This window comes from Eriocheir sinensis, chromosome 14 (genome assembly GCF_024679095.1).
Source record: "Eriocheir sinensis breed Jianghai 21 chromosome 14, ASM2467909v1, whole genome shotgun sequence".
In the NCBI taxonomy this organism is placed as follows: Eukaryota; Metazoa; Arthropoda; class Malacostraca; order Decapoda; family Varunidae; genus Eriocheir; species Eriocheir sinensis.
In genome coordinates this window covers 10,679,763-10,700,252 of record NC_066522.1, presented here as the reverse complement: position 1 = coordinate 10,700,252, position 20,490 = coordinate 10,679,763, and the positions used below count along the sequence as shown (strand labels likewise).

The 20,490-nt window shown below is 39.5% G+C and overlaps 1 protein-coding gene across 6 annotated transcripts in view; it reads left to right on the top strand.

Moving 5' to 3' along the window:
* Positions 1–20,490, top strand: part of LOC126998428 (ubinuclein-1-like) — a 59,318-nt gene that overhangs the window by 25,103 nt on the left and 13,725 nt on the right. For 3 of the 6 annotated variants that reach the window (XR_007752873.1, XM_050860102.1, XM_050860098.1), the window contains 6 exons: positions 5,430–5,534; positions 5,874–6,059; positions 7,340–9,339; positions 12,423–12,636; positions 16,163–16,313; positions 19,081–19,204. Coding sequence is in view for 5 of the 6 variants with exons in the window: in XM_050860102.1 (XP_050716059.1) it covers positions 5,430–5,534; positions 5,874–6,059; positions 7,340–9,339; positions 12,423–12,636; positions 16,163–16,313; positions 19,081–19,204 (2,780 nt within the window). In the remaining variant the exon portion in view is untranslated. The remainder of the gene's footprint in view (positions 1–5,429; positions 5,535–5,873; positions 6,060–7,339; positions 9,340–12,422; positions 12,637–16,162; positions 16,314–19,080; positions 19,205–20,490) is intronic. The other 3 variants (XM_050860101.1, XM_050860099.1, XM_050860100.1) reach the window with 3 other exon arrangements.

The window sequence follows — 20,490 nt, the reverse complement described above, 5'->3', positions numbered from 1 at the left end:
GGCAGTCTCCTGTGTTCCATGCTCCCTGTCTACCCAGCAGTGAATGAGTACTGAGTGTCAGTCAGGGGTTGTGTCCCACCTCCCTGTGTGTATGTGTGTGTGTGCCAATCCTAGGGCACTGTAACTTTTTGTGCATACTATCTAATAATGGTAACAGCAAAATTAAGATAGCCTCACAAATATGTAATATGGCATAAGGATGACTTCAGCACTTTTATTACATACTTAAACTTCTCAGAATGAAGCCTAACATCCTATCTGTGTAGTTTCTATAATGAATTCACTTGCTTGTATGGGAGTTGTGTACAAAAAAAAGTGAACTGAACCTGCCTCAGAGGTAGACAAGCATTCATTGTGAGCAGCAGATCACCTCCCACATGGTGCTGTTGTTTGAGTATGGTATATGTGTGTCGTACAGTACACCAAGCGTGGTGTGGGTGCAGAATTGGATAGTTAGGTGCGCCACTTTCGTCTTTTTTTAAGTATTTTTTCAAATTTTCCTGTTTTTTCTCAATTTTACCCAGAAAATCCAAAAAATTTGCCCTCGGTTAAAAATTACAAACCCTCAGGAAATCCGAAGTATTGTAAGCTGGGTTGTAAGACTATTACTGTATTATGACAATTTTTATTCCTGCATTCCTGCCTCAACCACTTTAGTAAGTAGGATGGAAGATTAGTGGCACACACACTACCCTTTGTGAAACCATTCTGCAAGTCATTAATTAATCAATGTGCCTCAGGGTGATCCTGAATACTCCTGGTAATTATGGACTTCATAAATTTTCTATATCTATCTATGCACCTCCATGGTGTAGTGGTTAGCATGCCTAGCTACAAATCTGTGGGCGTGGGTTCAGATCCCATTTTGGGCAGTTGGTGCAGAACCCACCAGTCTGTTCATCCTCTCATTTAGGTAGATAAGTGTGTACCTTGGGAAACCTGGGGAAGTTAAACTATGGTAATCTGGATGTGGCACTTTTTTTTTTTTTTTTTTTTTTACAGCAACGGAGACAGTTCAAGGGTGAAAAAAAAAAAAAAAAAAAGGCCCGCTACTTACTGCTCCAGAACAGAGGTTAAAGGAGTGTTCAAAATCAGAAGTCAATTTTGGGAGGAGAGGTGTCCTGATACCCTCCTCTTGAAAGAGTTCAAGTCATAGGCAGGAGGAAATACAGATGAAGGAAGATTGTTCCAGAGTTTACCAGCGTGAGGGATGAAAGAGTGAAGATGCTGGTTAACTCTTGCATAAGGGGTTTGGACAGTATAGGGATGAGCATGAGTAGAAAGTCTTGTGCAGCGGGGCCACGGGAGGAGGGGAGGCATGCAGTTAGCAAGTTCAGAAGAGCAGTCAGCATGAAAATATTGATAGAAGATAGAAAGAGAGGCAACATGGCGGCAGAATTTGAGAGGTAGAAGACTATCAGTATGATAGGGGTAATGGGTTATAACCCACCACAATCTCAAGGACCAGTGGTACAAGGATAAGCACTATAGCCATGTGCAGCTAACAGCATATGCCTCCAGCTTTACCTTTACCTATCTATATCTCTGACAGTGCTGCAGTCAGTGAGGATTTAAGATATTGTAAGAGTTCAATCATTAGGGGAACTGAAGAAGTAGTGGGATACAGAGTGTGTGGAAGAGGAAAGAAAGAGAATGTATAGTGGACAGATGAATAAAGGAGATGTTGAGGAGGAAAGAATAACTGACAAGAAGATGCTAGAGAAATGTACCAGAGTTGAGGGGGAGAGAAAGAGAAGAGAAAGTACAGAGAAAGGTTGTGTGGGAAAGCAATGAGAGAGTAGGTGAAGATTTAGGCAGGACGATATCGACATTTGAAGAACAAAGAGCTTTTCTGGAAAGTAGTTAAAAGAGAAAGAGAAGAAGAAAGAGGGATACTTGCAGGATGAACTGAAGTGATGGGGAACTTGTGAAAAGGAATGGGGAGATAAAGGAAGTATGGAAGAGGGACTTTGAATTAGTGGTGAATAAGAGTTGGAAAGAGAACAAAAGTGACCAGTTTAGGAGGAAATATCAATGTAGGGTGGCCATATCAACTGGGGAAAGTGGAGAGGGATGAGATAAAGGAAGCAATAAAGAAGAGGCATGTCACCAACTGCTTTTCTGTGATTTTTACAGTTGATTTATTTTCATATCGGTTGTCACATACGGTGATGATATCAAAGTTCTATCAAAATTATTTTACCCCTATTTATTATTGAAGACTGTCCAAGAATAATGATCAAGCTAATCTGCATGTAGTGGAATTAGTGTAGCAGGCATGACATCTCCAACCATATCAGTCACTATTTTTTTTGGATTTCTTCAGTGCATCCATTATTTTAGTAATTCCCAGGAGCTGCACTAACCTCTTGTTGAAGTAGTTCTCAGCCTGTTGTACCAATTTTTATAATGAAAGTGACAGGAGGTTTGTAATTTATAAGGAAACTGCACTTTAATGTTACTGTTCACCTTAATGATAGTGCCAGCAAACTTTCAAGAGTGCAAGATTATTTTTGTCCTATCCACTTTGAGATGCAATAACTTGAGTAGGCTGCCCAGACTTTGAAAGTGACACTTGTTCACATGCTATCTTTGCTGCTGATGGACTTCTTCAGTCCATCCGTAATGTCACTAATACACAATATGATCACAGTGTAGCTCTGTGGGGTCACTAACCACTGGTATAGATAAATTGCAGACTGATTTTACTGTTTTAATGATAGTTATGGGAGGATGTCATTGCTCTTCACTCTCATGTGTAGTACCAGCAAACTTTCATGAGTGCACAATATTTTATTAACTATCCGCTTTGAAATACAATAACATGAGCATCCCAGGCTATAGAAATTATAGACCTGACACTTCCTTTGTTACACACACACACACACACACACACACACACACACACACACACACAGTGGTTAGCGTGCTGGGCTCTTTCACCACTCCATGGACAATGTTGGTTCAAATCCCCATGCTACCACCTGGGATTTTTCAGTCACCGTTGAGTGGCCTAAGACTACCCACATGCTGTCCAGAAGACCACCCATCAATTCAGACTCTAGAAGGAACCGTCCAGTGAATCAAGAATGAGTTCCAGGGGGCAGCATGAGCCAAGCATAACTGGCACCACTATAAAAAATTGCCTGTGCCATGACGGGCATGGGTCGACCATCTGGCCCCTGAAGAAAGCCTACCGGCACTATAGGCGGGGATGTAAAAACGTTTAGAAAAGGAAAACATGATAAGTAAGGGACGGTTTGGATTTAGAAAAGGGAAATCGTGTGTCACCAACTTGCTATGTTTCTGCTCAAGAGCAATAGACGTGGTGCAAGAGAGAGAAGGATGGGCTGATTGTGTATATCTCAATTTGAAAAAAGCTTTTGACAAAGTTCCGCACAAAAGGTTAATATGGAAACTACAGAAATGGGGAGGAATGGGCGGAAATGTTATCGAGTGGATGAAGGATTTCTTAACAGGAAGAGAAATGAGGACGATGATTAGAGAAGAGGAATCAAATTGTAGGAGAGTAGAGAGTGGAGTTCCTCAAGCCTCAGTTCTGGCACCAATAATGTTCATAATATATGTATATATATATATATATATATATATATATATATATATATATATATATATATATATATATATATATATATATATATATATATATATATATATATATATATATAGATATATATATATATAATGATATGCCGATGGGTATAAAAAGTTATATGAGCCTTTTTGCAGACGATGCAAAGTTAATAAGAAAAGTGAAGACGGAGGAAGACTGTGAAGAGCTGCAAAAAGACCTGGATATAGTGTATAGATGGAGCCAGTTATGGGAGATGGAATTTCATGCAAACAAATGCCATGTTATGGAAATGGGGAAAAGTAAAAAAAGGACCGAGGAAAACATACAGGATGGGAGAAGAAAACTTAAAGGTGGTACATGAAGAAAAAGATTTGGGAGTAACGACGCAAGACACACTATCCCCAGAAAAGCATATAAACACGTTATTTGGAGAAACCTACAGGATGATGCAAAATATAAGGTATTCCATTATATGGACAAAGAAATAATGAAGAAAATAATAACAACACTGATAAGACCAAAACTTGAATATGCTGCAGTTGTGTGGTCGCCTCACAAAACGAAGGATATCAGAAAGTTGGAAAGGATACAGAGAATTGCAACTAAAATGGTCCCAGAACTCTCGAATATGACTTATGAAGACAGATTAAGGGAAATGGACTTGACGACACTGGAACAAAGAAGGGAGAGAGGAGATCTGATCACACTGTATAAGTTGGTAAATAAGTTTGATGAGGTGGATAGAAATGATCTCTTCTCAACTGCGAGAATGCAGGGGCTGAGAGGACACGGAAAGAAACTTAATAAAGGAACTTGTTTGAGTGACTCGAAAAGTATAGTTTTCCACATAGAAGTATTAACACTTGGAACAGCTTACGGGAAGAAGTGGTGGAGGCGAGCAGTGTCCACCAAATGAAGGAAAAGCTGGATGAGTGTAGATATGGAGACGGGACTATTAGAGCTTAGCTCGGTTCTGGTAGACTATAAATAGGTAAATACACACACACACACACACACACACACTGCTCCAGTAGCTCAGTGGTAGAGTGCTGCCTTGCCAGGCACCATGGTCTGGCAGGCGGAGGTTTGAGCCCTGCTCAGTCCCTGGATATTTCCACTGACAGGGAGTGGTTACTGTCTCCCTTTGGGCAAGGGGGATGGGGCGTGTGGTGTGTGAAGGTCCCAGCAGTACCCAGAGATCAACTATAAGGAGCTTGCTTGGGTTGAGAGGGTACTTGCTGGTGATTATGAACCCAGCTTGTGATCAGGCCATAGGTGAATTACACACTCGTGCACATCCACACACACTGCTCTGGTAGCTCAGTAGTTAAGCTCTGCGCTGTGATGATCTGGCCTGGCAGGCAGAGATTCGAGGCCTGCTCAGGCCTATATTTTTTCTCTGGCAAGGAGTGGTTACTGTTTCCCTTTGAGCAAGGGGGATGGGCTGTGTTAAGGTCTCAGCAGTACCCAGAGATCAACTATAATGAGCTTGCTTGGGTCAGGAGGGTACTTGCCGGCGATGATGAGTCCAACTCATGATCAGACTATGGTGAATTACACATATCATAAAACTTGTTAATGTAGTGTCATCCACAAATTTGAACCTGCATAGTCAAGGTGATCAAGGCTGAGGAAAAGTAGAATGCTTCATTTTTTCTTATTCTCTTACATCCCATAATTTACAGGAAAAGTAAAAAACTTGTAGGTCTAGAAATGTGTTGGGTAAGTTTTCAGGATGTTCTCTTTATAATAACAATCAACATTCCATATACCTTTCGTTGATTGAATCCAAAGACTTACTCCATATCTTCTCCCCTTTTCCCTCACTGAACAGGGGAGAAAATGGTGTCACTCAAAATGAGGATGAGGAGAACAATGAAGGCGATAAGAAGAAATCTAGACTACCAAAGAAGAAGTTTTTGTTCACAGATGAAATGAGGTAAGAATAAATTGCATCAGAAAGGTGTAGCTTTAAGTTTAAATTTAAATTCTTTTTCATTGTGATATTCCCAAGAGAGGGAAAAAGGGAATGGTTTAAAAACATGAGTTGAAGTGGACTGTATTCATTGATTTGTTTCATTGGTCTGATTTTGTCTGGCTTGTTCATAAATTTTTTTCTAATAATTTTATAAAAATATTCAATTTTTTTACCTGTTGGCTGCCACTCTCTTGCCACATTGTCTATGGTCAAGCCATTCAGCATATTAGGCAACTTTTGCCATTCACGGCTTTTATTATCAATTTACACACATGCACACTGCCTTGTTTATTGTTTCAGAAAACTCCTAAATGATGTGGTACAGGTCAGAGTCTCCTTCTGGCAAATGATTAGGAAACGATCAGAGACACCTGAGGAATATATACGCTTGTTTCTTGACACTGAAGTTCGTCCCATCTGGCCCAAGGGCTGGATTACTACTCGCATCCTCTACAAAGAGAGCCATGATGCACATTCAGCAATTACGTGAGTGTGAACTGTGCTTGTCTGTTTCTTGACTATTGTTTAAATAGTAGAAAACTTAATGTGTGTTTTAAAGTTGATGGTGGACTTTTAATCCTCAGTGTACAGAGATGGCAGTGCTTATCTGTTCCTCTGCCTGGAACACATGAAAGACCTCCTCCTCCTCCTCCTCGTCTGTGGTGTAGTGGTTAGCACACCTAGCTATAAATCCGCAGGTCTGGGTTCAAATCCCAGCCTGAACAGTCAGCACGCAACCCATCTAGCTGTATATCCTCTCTTTTGGGGCTGGCCAATAAATGAGTACCTTGGGAATTTTTTAATGAAATAGGATGGTACTCTACATCAAAGCCTTGTAGATAAGAGAGAAGTGTTGTGGCCCCTGTGTGCTACAGGCAAAGAAACAGAAAGGCACAGTGTTACCATCTATTTATATGCCGCTTTGAAAGTCACCCATTGGATCTTACTTCTAATTGTTTTGCAATATACTCTGTGCTTTACTAATTCATCAAATTATTATTTAAATTCTGATTCCTGAAATATCTGTGACATATTTATCTCTCTATTCATATAAATTTTGTCATTTATTGGGCAGATTTCCTGTATGTAGTCAGGAAATAAATTGCCATGACATTTTACTTAGTCTTATGACTTTTCAGCCAAATACATGAATTTAGATTGGTTGCTTTCACAACTATAGCCATAATGTGTCTTGCAGAGTAGCTACAAATGTAAAAAACAGCACTAGCCTCATTTTTAAGGAACTAAGGGCTACAATGGCAATGGTTAGAACAGGATGATAAGCTTGGTGAATGGGTACAGATTTTGATACCATGGTAAGAAGCTGTACCCACACACATCCATAATCATCCTTTACTCAAACCTCTTATTGTATCCAACATCCTCAGGAGGACAGCATTAGTAAATCTTGAGAAATTTAAAATAATTGAATGCTCTATTGCCCATAAATTATATACATTAGATGAAATTCCTGCCATATTACAGTCTAAGCAACAGTTTATGTAGATTGTTCCCATAGCCTTCCTAGTCACATTCACGACTATTACAGCTGTCACAACTTGATGTATAAATTTTTCAAATATTTTATTTGTTACTTGACAGAAAATAGGTTGCTAGCAAACTCTACATCAAATAATCTGACCACAGTTAATTATTCTTTTATATTCTTTATATTTTTGTCTTTGTGTCAGAGCAAATAGTTAGCTTTCAGCAGCATCATATGATGTAGCTGAGATCACCAAGAATAACTTCAGTAATTTCTATAGGGACAGGAGCTACAGTCGATCTGTGGCTGTTAAGAAGCAAGTGTCCCTGGGTGGTGGCAGTGTGGTGACCAGCACTCCACAACCCCCAAGGCCATCACTCAGTGCTACAGTCTTACCCAAAAGTTCATCCACCACCTCCGGTACTTCCACTCCTACTACAAAGCCTAAGGGAGAGCCAGCTAAGAGGAAGAGCATAAGTGGGGATAACAGAGAAGCTGTGATCACTCCAGGGAAGCAGCAACCAGAGGAGAGGTTGACTGCCTCTAGTGGAGTCCTGACCATCAAGTCTGTTGAAAAGATCAATGAGGATGTCCCCAAAACAACTGGGGAGGAGGGAGAACGGGTGCCAGAAAATAAGGAGAGGAAGGGGAATGGGGAAAGTGTGGGACGAGACAAGCTGCTCTCGGAAAAGAAAACGGCAACAATAGCATCATCCTCAGTTAGCATAATTGACCTTTCCAGTGATGAAGAGAAGACCCTCTTAAATAAAGCATCATCACTATTAGGCACAAAATCTGTCTCTGTGATCACTGCTGTTAAAGATAACAAAGTTAGTGATGAGTCTTTTGTGGCACCTAGTCAAAATGTTCAAGGCTCTCGTTCTTCAAAGGCAGATGCATTGCCCTCTGAGCCCAAAAAGGAAGACAATTTGGAGGAAGAGATGAACCTTGTCATGAATGAAATATTGCAAATTTCAAAGAAGAAATCTGCTGATGATTCTTTAGATAGGACAATTAAAGAACCTTCTGACAACCTGCCATCATCATCATTGCCCATATCCTCCTCCTCAACCAGCATGAAGCATCATCATCAGCATCAGAGCTCATCCCAGTCACAGGAGTCATACCACCATCACCAAACACAACTTCAAAAGCAGGAGTCTCGCTCCTCTTCCACAACAGTGAAGTTGGAGCAGCCATCTGTTTCTCCTGGGAAACAGTCATCAGGCTCTCCAGCAAAACTGTCTCAGCCATCTTTGTCCCCTGTTAAACCACCAGTGATCTCCCCAGCAAAGCAGGAGCAGAATTCACCTACTTCATCAAAGCACCACACCTCTCAGCATCATCAGCCTGGCCAGTCTGAGAAACTAACATCACATCCACATGAGCGTCACACTCCAAAGACTTCCTTTGCTGATCATTCTAAACACACATCCCAGACAAGCCAGGAAAAGCACTCATCTGAACACCATTCGGTCTTACATTCTCAGAAACCGGCATCTCAACACCATACCTCTGCTGATTCCCATCAGAAGCATTCCCCAAAGCTTCATTCTTCCAAACAAGAGAGGCAGGCTCATAGCACCCATTCCTTGCCCACTGTTGAGCCTAAGTCACCATTACAAAATCAGCTCCAACACTCATATTCATCTCTGCAACACCACAGTCCCTCTCAACACACCTCAAAGCAGCCACAACAGCATTCTTTGCACCAATCCCAACATTCACAAAGACAGCAGCCACAGCAACAACCTTTAAATCTTCAACAACCTAAGCAGCAGCAGCAACAACAACAACAGCAACAACCACAACAACAGCAGCAGCAGCAGCAGCAGAAGCAACAGCAACAACAACAACAGCAGCAGAAGCAACAGCAACAGCAACAACCACAGCAGCAGAAGCAACAACAACAGAAACAACAACAGCAGCAGCAGCAGCAACAACATCCTTTAAACCTCCAACAGCCCAAGGCACAGCATGCACCTCCCACATATCACCACAGCAGTAGCAGCAGCACCCCACAGTTCTCATCCCTGCCTCAGCCACGCAGTACCTCCCCTGAACCCTCCAGACACAAGAAACAACAGTCTCATCACTACTCCCAGTCCCACCACCATTCACAGTCCCACTCCAAGCCTAGCATAACTTCCTCCTGGAGTTCAAGTGACATGGCCATGATCTCCAAGACCTCACCAACCAGTACAAGCAAAACCCACTCCTCTTGGTCATCTGGCCATGATGTCATATCCTCCAGGCAGAGGCAGAGTGACATACCCATGGGTAAGAATGCTTGCTTACCTTTTCTGTTATTTACTTAATTCCATCTTGACACACCACATGCACCTCTTATGTGACTAATTTTCACGACACTTATCTGATATTTCTGTGCTACATTTCCCCTCCGTGTTTCTGGTGCATGTGACAGAGTTGGAAGACTAACTCTATTTTTTATGCTCTTCTTTACCCTTATGCTCACACTTCCTTTCATAGCTGTCTGATGCAGCTATTGCTTTTCTGCCCTTTATTGCTCTCTTCAACACCTCTCCATGCTCCCATGCTTGCATTACACTATCCCTAAGTACTTAAATTCCTCCATCCTCTCTTCTTCCAACCAAATCGTACACTATCTTTCTCTGCTCTAACTCTGTTTGGCTTTGCAAAATCGTCCTCGCTTCCCCTTTTTAATACCATTACCTTACTCTTGCCACTTTTTTTGTTTGTAAGTGTATTTGTGTGTGCTCCCTATAGCACCAGTAGGCTCTTTTGAGGGGCCTGATTGATGGCCCCAATCTGTTGGTGGTGTGCGAATTTCATTTTAAGTGGCTGGTGTGATATATGACTTGCTTAACCCATGCTGACTCCTGGTGTTCCTCTTGAACAAAGTTGCTTAACCTCCAAAGGGCCGGGATGTACCATGAAATCGATTCTCCCCGTACGGCAATGTTCTGATGTTTTCCTGAAAATTGCTCACTCTCCATTATCAATTTCACAGCTCTACCTAAGTCATTAGCTTTAAATTCATAAGCATTCCATTTCTCCATCCTTCCTCTTCAATCTGCCACAACCTCGAAGTCTGTACATCATGTGGTGCTTCCATGGTGATGTGATGAGCTGCACTAATTTCTGCCTCCCAGCAGGCCTTTGTTCCGAGCGCTGCATAGGTTTGTGGGTAGTCGAGTGTAGCAAGTGGCCATCTCCCTCCCTGTGTTCGACCCCTCTACAAAACTCCTTCATTACTCTCATATTCTGAACTTGATAACCCTGAAGGGTGGTAGGATGCATCCTCAAGGGCCCCAATAACACTTCCACTATCACTGTAATGAGATTGATCTAAAGGATGGCCACCAAAATGAGGTTGCACAATAATGGGCCTCGGCCTTCTTGATAAAGGGTTGGAGTTCAATGTTATTGCTGTCACTGTCTTTACCACTAACACCACTTTTGGAGCCTGTAGAAGTCACTTTCAGCTCTCTCCCAGTTGAGCTCACATTGAGAGTTCTTTTGAGAGCAAGAAGAGGCTTATGATGAGTCAAGGTCACTGGCTGTGGACACTCGGGGGTGGAATCAGACGAGGAAGATCCAAAAAACACTCTTCTTGCCATTGTTACAGTCACAGAAACTCTGAGAATGGCTTGGAGGAGTTGTGTGGCAGCTAGGAGTCACCCTGACCCATAAATCCCCACCATAAATCTGTCAACTTCAAAATTACGGCAGAAAAAGGCAGATAGGAAAAACCTGTCACCTGCCCTTTACCTGGCAGCCAGAAAACCCCATCATTCACCCTTTACCTGGCAACCAGAAAAACCCGTCATCTGCCCTTTACCTGGCAATTGGAAAAACCTGCCACCCGCCCTTTAGGGGTTTAGTTAGGGTTGATTGAAGATCTGGACAACATGTGGGTACTTTCAACTACCTTCAATTACTCACCAAATCATGTTTATCCCATTTATTTAGGCCTGCCACCAATGATTGACCTGTACCTTTCACTTTCAGCCTTGCACCTAAATCCCCTAAGGCTACATCCATCCATATAAATACTGAGTGGTCAGGGTAACCTCACACACCCCTATTTTCCACCCACACCAGCACCTAAACTCTCACTCAACTCCCCAGTCACAATTTGAGGTACCTGAATTTCTGTTAAAAGACCTGATTGCTTCAAGTAAATGCCCTCCCACACCATATCCTCAGGACATCCCTTAAAACCTTTCCTGTCAACCTTGTCAAAGGCCTTTTCCTGGTTCATGGAAACAGTATACAGCTTCCCAGTTCCTACCCCCTCTCTTGGCACTGTTCAATGATCATATTCAGTACGTAGATCTGATCCACATCATCTTGTTTGACACACTATAGATTTATTCCCTTATTTTATGAATTTTATTTAGGTATTTTTTTCTTTCTTATCTGATGCCTATAATGCCAGTAGGCTCTCTTGAAGGGCTTGGTGGATGGCCCTAGCCTGTTTTTCGCACAGGAAAAATTTATTTTAAGTGGCTGTCGTAATACATATGACCTGCTTGGCTCATGCTGCCCTCCAGTGCTCCTCTTGACCAAATTTGCTGAAGTTAGGATTGATTAAAAATTTGGGATGCATGTGGGTAATCTGGCACTTGGTTATGGTTGAAAATTGTTAGCGTCTAGCTGTCACCGCCTCCCTTACTATCACAGTCATTGCTGTTCATTTTTCTTTTATATGATGGCCCATTGGTGGCTTTCATCCAGTCTTTCAGCACCTCACCCTGCCTCCATGCTGGATCACATTCACAACTACATTTCTTCCATATTTCAGCATTTCTGCTGTTTTGTCTTGATGCCATTGGCCTTTCCTATGTGTAACTTCTTTATTGCTTTTTTGTCTCGCCACTCTCCACTACTATCTGTGAATGTGGCAGCCCTACTTAATCTGTACCCTTGCACTGTTACTTCCACCCTCCATCCCATACTCTAATTCGTCATGGATTGAAAATCATCAAATACAGTATATTTCTTGTGTGTGTGTGTGTGTGTGTGTGTGTGTGTGTGTATATATATATATATATATATATATATATATATATATATATATATATATATATATATATATATATATATATATATATATATATATATATATATATATATATATATATATATATATATATATATATATATATATATATATATATATATATATATATATATATATATATATATATATATATATATATATATATATATATATATATATATATATATATATATATATATATATATATATATATATATATATATATATATATATATATATTATATATATATATATATATATATATATATATATATATATATATATATATATATATATATATGACTTCAACATCCAGGGTCAGGAAGCAAAAAGAGCACTTCAAGCAGTGGCAGCAGTACTTCAGCCAAGGTCACTACCAGTGTGCCAGTGCTTGGAGGTAGTTCCGTGGGCCTGCACCCCACACCTAACAAGACTACTGCACATAACTACACTTCTTCCCAGTCCAAACAGTCAGCACCATCCCTCTCCTATTCCTCATCATCTCAACACTCCACCACAGCTAAGGCCAGGTAATTTTTCAGAAGCAACTGCTTCCATTTTGAACTGAAGGACAAAACTAGATATTTACTTGTACAGAGATTAGGAATCCATTCTTTTATATCATATATTAACATACTCAGATTTAGAAATCTAGTGGCCAAAGGTTAGTGTTCTAGAAAGATATATTTAACCCTTTCCCATTCCAATTTGACTCCTGTCGTCATGGGATTTTTTGGCTCAGATGTCAGAATGACAACTTCGTTGTCATCCAAAAAAGTTTCCTTAAATATAAAAATAAAATATATCTCAAGTCGTCAAATGTTGGATGACTGACCAAGTATATAGCTTAATATTTGTTGTAGCTTATTTACATGGAGGCAGAGTGCAGGTGGCATGTGGCTTGTTGTGAGATATCAAACAATTTAGTGTAGCATTTGTTTCCATCATGAGGAGTCACATGTGTGTGACCTTTCCAAGGAAGTGTCCATATTTCCACTCATATTGCTTATTATTTATTGGAAATTTGTTGGGATATTCTTGAATGTGTTGTTAATTCATTAAAAATCCCAAAGTTCACACAGGCATCATCTTTGAAGAGCAAGGGCAGATTTTGTTTTGACTAATGTGTAAAAAATTTGCATGTCGGCTAAATTCAACTCACATTTTTGCCATTGTACTTTGTAGTTTTTTTTGGCTATTTCAAAAGTAATGCAATTACCAAGCTTTAAAATGACACCTAAATGAGCCTTCTATGATAAAAAATAACTTTGCTATGAGCATTAGAATTAAAACATCTCTATGCAGCTGGTTGAAATTTCCGTGTGGGTCGCGATAAAAGTGCGGTTTTCTCAGACGAACCTGATGGGAAAGGATTAGAATGTTAATTGAAAGTGGAAAATATGAAGAAAAAAAAACATCAATTTGAATCGTATAGGTGATATAATTATTTTGTTCCAGAATAGAGTTTACTTGATATATAATAACGTCCTCCATAGTTTTTGTGAAACATAAGCTTTCAGGCATTTTTTGGTGATAATGATGATAGTGATAATGTTAGAAATAAAAATTCACCAGCATCATTATAATTACTCCTGAGACATGCAATTATGAATTCATCATGACTTCACTTTTGTAGAACATTTTTCAAAATAGCCACATGGCCTTTTTACTCCCTACCTTGCCTTTGTCTGAAACAGTCACTGATGATGATTTAAGCCAGGGGTTCCCAAGCTTTTCCTAGCACGACCCCATTCAGCACTTTCAACTGTTCAGTGCAACCCCAAGTGTGTGTGGGTGTGGGTGTGGGTGCGTGCGTGCGTGCGTGCGTGCGTGTGTGTGTGTGTGTGTGTGTCCCCCCCCCAAGTGTTTATGTTTACTTCTACATTTACAGCACTACTGTGAATTTTTAGTCGAGGAATGATGGATTATTAGAGCGTTTCCGTTTCTTGGCGAAATTTTCAGATGGTGTCTTTAAAAACCTCTCCATAATGGGTGTACTCGTATTACTAAATACTATATTTCAATTAATGTTATTAATTAGCAATGTAAATAAAATATTTTCAAAAGAGTAATGCAACATCATCACTTCTCTTCCCATTGTGATACCTCCTTTGCTGCACAATATCATAGCATTGCACCATCTTACCACACTAAAACGCCACATAAAATTGCGGTTCACAGGAACTGACCTGAGGGGGCGGGGGTGGAAGCACAAGTGAGTGCTCTCAGCCTGCTCCTGCACAGAGGTTGATTTGTTATGTGAATTTAATTTAATCAATTGTCAAAAACCATGAAAGTGAGGATTCTTTTTGCATATATACCAAAGTTTTACGGGTGCTGATGATAATGAGGATCTGAAATTTTTGGAATAAATTAGTAAATAGGGAGATAAAAAGTAATTTAGATCACGCGAATTTCACGAGGATGTAAGAGCAGGGAGGGTAGTAAGGGAGTGAAGGAGAGGGGGAATTCAACGGTCAGTCGTGGCTCGTGTAAGGGTGCTTGAAGCAATTATTTGACTTATTATTTTTTCTCAATGAAAGTACTATACAGCACTGAATTTGTCATGGTCTTGTAATCCCTGCTTGGATATTTCGTACCCCCAGGCCTTAATTGGGGGTACCTCAGCAACCCCACTGACCCCATGACCTCTTTATGACCCCACATAATGAGCATTCCGACCCCACTTGGGGTCTTGACCCCTGGTTTGGGAACCCCTGATTTAAGTCATTGCTTTATCCAGCCCTTCAGCCCACACACCTAAAAACAATGCACAGGGTATGCTTTCCATGTTATCAGAGTTCACAGGAGCATGTTTTCATGCACTTCACTTGCTCTTCCAGCCCTAGAGAGAAAAATATCCTGGCACTTTTTCATAATTTTTAATTGTAATTTATTTACATATTGACAGATTTTTCTATTTATTGTATAAATTGCTTGTATGATGTATTTGATTATGAACATGTCATTTCATTAATCTTTTGCCCCATTTATAGACTTAACTTTTTAGTTTTATCATATGTTGCATTTTGCCACTTGTTTTGCTTAAAAGAACAATGTCGTTTGTAAATTGAAGATTATTCAGGTATTAGTTTTGTATTTCTGCTTTATTCCTCCAGTTAATCTTTTTAGCACAGTGCAAACAGTTAAGGTGCTATGGTATTGCCCTGTCTTACTCTTTTTAATTTGACTTTTCCACTATCTGTATGAAGTGTAATAGTTACTGTTCCATCATTGTATATGTCTTCAAGAACTACAATGGATTCCCCTTTGCCCTTTTTTTTTAAATTGCATCCAGCACTGCTACAGTTTCAACTGAGTCAAAGGCTTTCTCTTAGTCATTGAATGCCAAAGTGGCTTTCCGTACTTGTCTGTTTTCTCTGTTACCCTCCTAAAGGTGTGGATGTGATCCATGGTTGAGAGCCCACTTCAAAAAACAGTTTGTTCTCTCTGCTAGATAGAGTTTAATAGGTGTGATTTTTATTTTATTTATATATTTATTTTTTCTAAATGATTTGTAGTCAGTTGACAGTATTCTGATTGGACAGTAGTTTTTTAGATATGTTTGGTCTTCTTTTTTATGTTTTCAAATTATGACTACTTTTTTCTTGTGTTCCTTTACAAGATCTGCCTTAGTATGATCTTCCCGGGTAGCTTCCTTCTTTTTATGCCTCTTGGTGCTCCGTAGTTTAGTCTTTTGTTACTGTTGGGATTTCTGCAATATCTATACTTATTTCATTCTTGGGCTAAATGTCCAAATGATATAGTTATTTTTCTCATCTCAGGGAGATCTTATTTTGCGTCTAACCATGCTATGGTTTTTACCAACGTTTGCTTTGTTTAGTAGTTACATTTTTCATTAAGTCTCTCCTGTTTATGAGGATTATAGTTAATCTTATTTGTTACTTCAGATGTAGATTTTCCCATCCATTTTTGGTTTGCCTTTTTTGTCAGACTGTTATTTGTGGACTTATTTTGTATTAATATAGGGTTAATAATGTAGTCATTCATTCATACCACTAAATACATGATTTCTTCCCCGTACCTCCTCCACAGGCTTGATCCTTATGTGGCCTCTATGAGCCAGTCGTTATATGGGGGCCTGACAGCTGAGCAGCAACTCGCTTCCTACAAGCAGCTCCAGCAGCACCAGCAAACCAGCCATCTGACCCCCCACCAGCAGCAGGAACTCTGGCAGCAGGTTATTGTTAGTTCCTGTTTACTACCTCACATCTCATCTGTGGAGCATGTTGGCTGCCAGTGAATGAAGGCTGTCTTTATGTCTGTTTGTCTGTTTGTGTGTTTTGTTCCTAGGTTTCATATAACAGCCTTTCATGTTATTGGTATGTCCATGATTCAGTGGGTGAATATATATATATATATATATATATATATATATATATATATATATATATATATATATATATATATATATATATATATATATATATATATATATATATATATATATATATATATATATATATTAATTATCATTACTCCACCACCTTATATATCTCGATCCTCTCTCCAAATGTTATTATACTCTTACTGTCCGAGTAGTACTTTTTTTTTTTTATAAATGTCACCACCCCACCACCCAGTATAGTCTCATTGAGACATACAACTGAAGGCATTTCCAGTTTAAGGTGGTCTAAAAGTTCATATTTCTTTGTATGTGTGTATCTGCCTGGTTTAGTATACAGAATTTTAGCTAATCCCTTGTTTTCCTGTCACCATATCTGCTTTTATCCAATTCCCCTATATAATACTCTAATCTGGGTCTTTAATCACTGCTTCCATTTCAAAAAATTTTTTTTTAGCCTTAAAGCCCATATTCCACAATTCACTACAGTTACTCAATTCATCTAGAATCTAGATCCTTGTGTAGCTCTGTACAGTTTGTGTGGATGATTATTGCACCAGAGTCTGCGCATTGAGATTTGCCGTGCAACTTTATATTTGCCTCTCATACCTTTATAAAAATATAAGAGGCATTAATCATGTGTCTAGCAGCGATGTACGTCATCTTCCCCACCAACTGGTGTGAGGGGAGGAGGGCTCCCTCCCTCCCCACCCTCCAGTAGGAGTTGACAGTTTGTATGGTCCTGAACAAATTAGCCTGAAATTTTCCCTACATCCTTGTGTTTCCGCCCATTTTTGCTGGATTACATAATGGCTGGGAAAAACACGGATGGCAAAACAATTCCAGCAATCACTGATCTTTACATTGCTGGGCAAGATGAATCCTCTTCCTTTGGAGGTGATTTATCAGTGGCTTCTGTGCGCAGTAACACCTGCAACCAAGGTCTCTGCAAAATTTCTTGCTCTGTACGGAGCAACACATCACCACGAAGAGTATGGGTTTGTTCTTTCAGTTTCCTGGTTCTAGGGTGGGAACTGACATTAAGCTATTGTCTTTACATGTTACTGCTTCTATAATAAATAAAAAATTGGTTTCATTGGTTGTTTCCTAGGTAGTGTGACCATCTCTCAGCCAGCCTTAAATCAGTGGATCAAATTTTGCAGTAATATAAGCTTCAGTCCTTTTAACATGCAAATTTCCTTATTACTGTGCCCAGCAATGTAAAGATCAGTGATTGCTGGAATTGTTTTGCCATCTGTATGTTCTCCAGCCATTATGTAATCCAGCAAAAATGGGCAGGAACACAAGGATGTAGGGGATAATTTCAGGCTAAATTGTTCAAGGCCATACAAACTGTCAACCCCTACTGGAGGGAGGGGAGGGAGGGAGCCCTCCTTCCCTCACACCAATGAGTGGGGAAGAAGATGTATGTTGCTGCCAGACACACAATTAATGCCTCTCGCATTTTTAAAATGGTATGGTAGGAAAATATAAAGTTGCGCAGCAAATCTCGATGCTCAGACTCTGGTGCAATAATTATCCGTGCAAACTGTACAATATTCAAAGCCTTTTACTTGCTTCATTCTATCTATCTATCCCTATCTGGGAAAGAGCTAACCCTCTTGCTCCCCAAATTTCTAGCTGGTAGTGCCTTCAGTTTCTGCCACTCAAATGGTAAAAAGTAAGCTTAGAGGGACACATATAATCTGCTTCCCCTATACAATTTCATGTTAAACAGAGGTTCTTAACCTTTTTTTACTTTTCCATACTCTCCACCAAACTGTCTAAATCATTATTATAACCAGTTATATTAGGTACCAGGATGATTTAAAAATATGTCCATAGCTTAGTTTTCCTTTACATATGGGTAGCCAGGAACAGAACAGGATAGGAAGTTCGAATTATTTTATCATATATTTACAAATAAAAGGGCAAATGGCAAATATACATGCTAAACGCAATTTTTTTACAACTTAACTTTGATTCTCGTGTTTTGCATAATAAATCAGTACCAATAAGTTTACTTTAAGATTGAATTCAGTACTCCCTGCCTTTGGTCTCCACACCCCCATGGGGTATGGAACCCCCCAATTGAAAGTACACCTGCATTTTACTTTAAATTTTCCTGCCACTCACAGCCGTGTGTGTCATTATTAACCTCACCCTTATTGGTTAAGTAAATGGCATCAAGTACTGCCATGGTTTCCTGTTTTAAAACTTTTGTGACCTTCATTAAATAGTAAATTTATAGTGAAACCTGCTGCAAGGATTGTCCAATTTTTTCTGAGAAGACTAATGTAGGCATTGCTTTATTAAGTAGTAAATTTATAGTGAAACATTCTGCCAGGATTGTACTTTTTTCTGAAAATACAAATATAAGCATTGCTTGATTCATGTTTTTGTAGTCTGTTCCATTACTAAGCATGTGTATGTATTATTGTGATAGAAGAACAGATTGTGAATGAAGTAACTTCCAATGATTGGAAGAAACAATGAATCAAGATACTTAATGTTACTTGAGGATCTGTGATGAATATACCATAATTATTCGGCTATTTACCAACTCTTGCTAAATGGAGCTAGACTGATTGGTGTACTTGTGTTTCAGATGAGTTCTAGTGGATTTCTCCCTGGCATGAGTGGCATGTCAACCACGGACATGATAAAGCTCATGTCACAAATGGGAAAACCAATGGACTCCTATACGACAGCTTCTCAGCATGGTCAGAAACGTAAATATTGTACTAAATTTGCTGTCTAGATTGCATGGGAATTAGAAAAGGGTTTTAATGTGGTATTATTACAGTTATTATTTAGACCCATTACCAGAAAAGTTTGTTAATTACTAGAGGTGATGCCACACAAACATACTGCATATCATAATGAAAGCAATTGGTTTAATAGAATTGTAATTATTGATCCCTCATAAAGTTTTGCCAGTTCTGTTAATTATATGAAAGCATAAGGTTAGGATTCAAATTGTAAAGTAATAATAATGGAAAAACAGTCAAGTGCTGGCCTCATCAGCATCACTTGTATTGCTCAGCAGTATTTGTGTGTATGTTGTGTTGTCATGTTTTCTTTCTTCCTCTTCTGTTTTCACACAATGTAAAGATCAACTCACATGATATTGAATTTCTTAGTAGTATAATTATGGTATTGAGTTTCTTAGTAGTAGAGTCAGATTTTCCTTGCTACATGACTGCACTGTGCTAGTCTACAGATGCAGGAGGCCCAAGGCCATGGATAAGTAAGGAATGCCTCTGTTTTTTTTTTTTTTTTTTTTTTTTTTTTTTTGTAATTAGGCAGTTGAACAAAAGGTAATTTCTCATACCTGGAAATAAATAAACAGGGGCATTGATCATATACTTAACCCTTTCACTACGGCTTGGCAAAAACAGCGCCCCGCCCCGTATCTGGGTTGGCCACGCGCGCCAAATTTCAAACGTCACTACTGAATATAACAAGTTTTAAGCCATAAACTCAACATAATCATCATGTATTATATATAAAAATATGCAAAGTTAAATGATGCACATAAAGAAACATAAATTAATTGATAATTTTGAGATGTATGCATAAATATGCAGAGAAATTTGTGTTATGCGTAGACAACATGTATCTGCTGAATTGTATTTCCTTATATTAGTTGTGATAAAGAAATAGATTTGTGGAGGAAAGTGGAGGAGAGGGAAGGGAAGGACACAGATGTAAGATCATGGAAAATATCCCACTGATTCATCGGCAATACACACAGATTTCACGGAGTAAAAGGCTGAAAGGCCATCCTCCTGAAGGCGGGTCTTGTGTGTGTGTGTGTAACTCACCGCAGTCTGATCACGAGTCGGACTCGCTTTCGCCAGTAGATACCCTTCCGACATTAGCAAGTGCGTGCTCATTATCGTCAATCTCTGGGTACTGCCAGAACCTCATACACCACACCCCCCATCCCCCTTGCTCAAGGTGGGACAGTAACCACTCCTACTCAGTGGAAAGAATCCGGCCTGAGCGGGGCTTG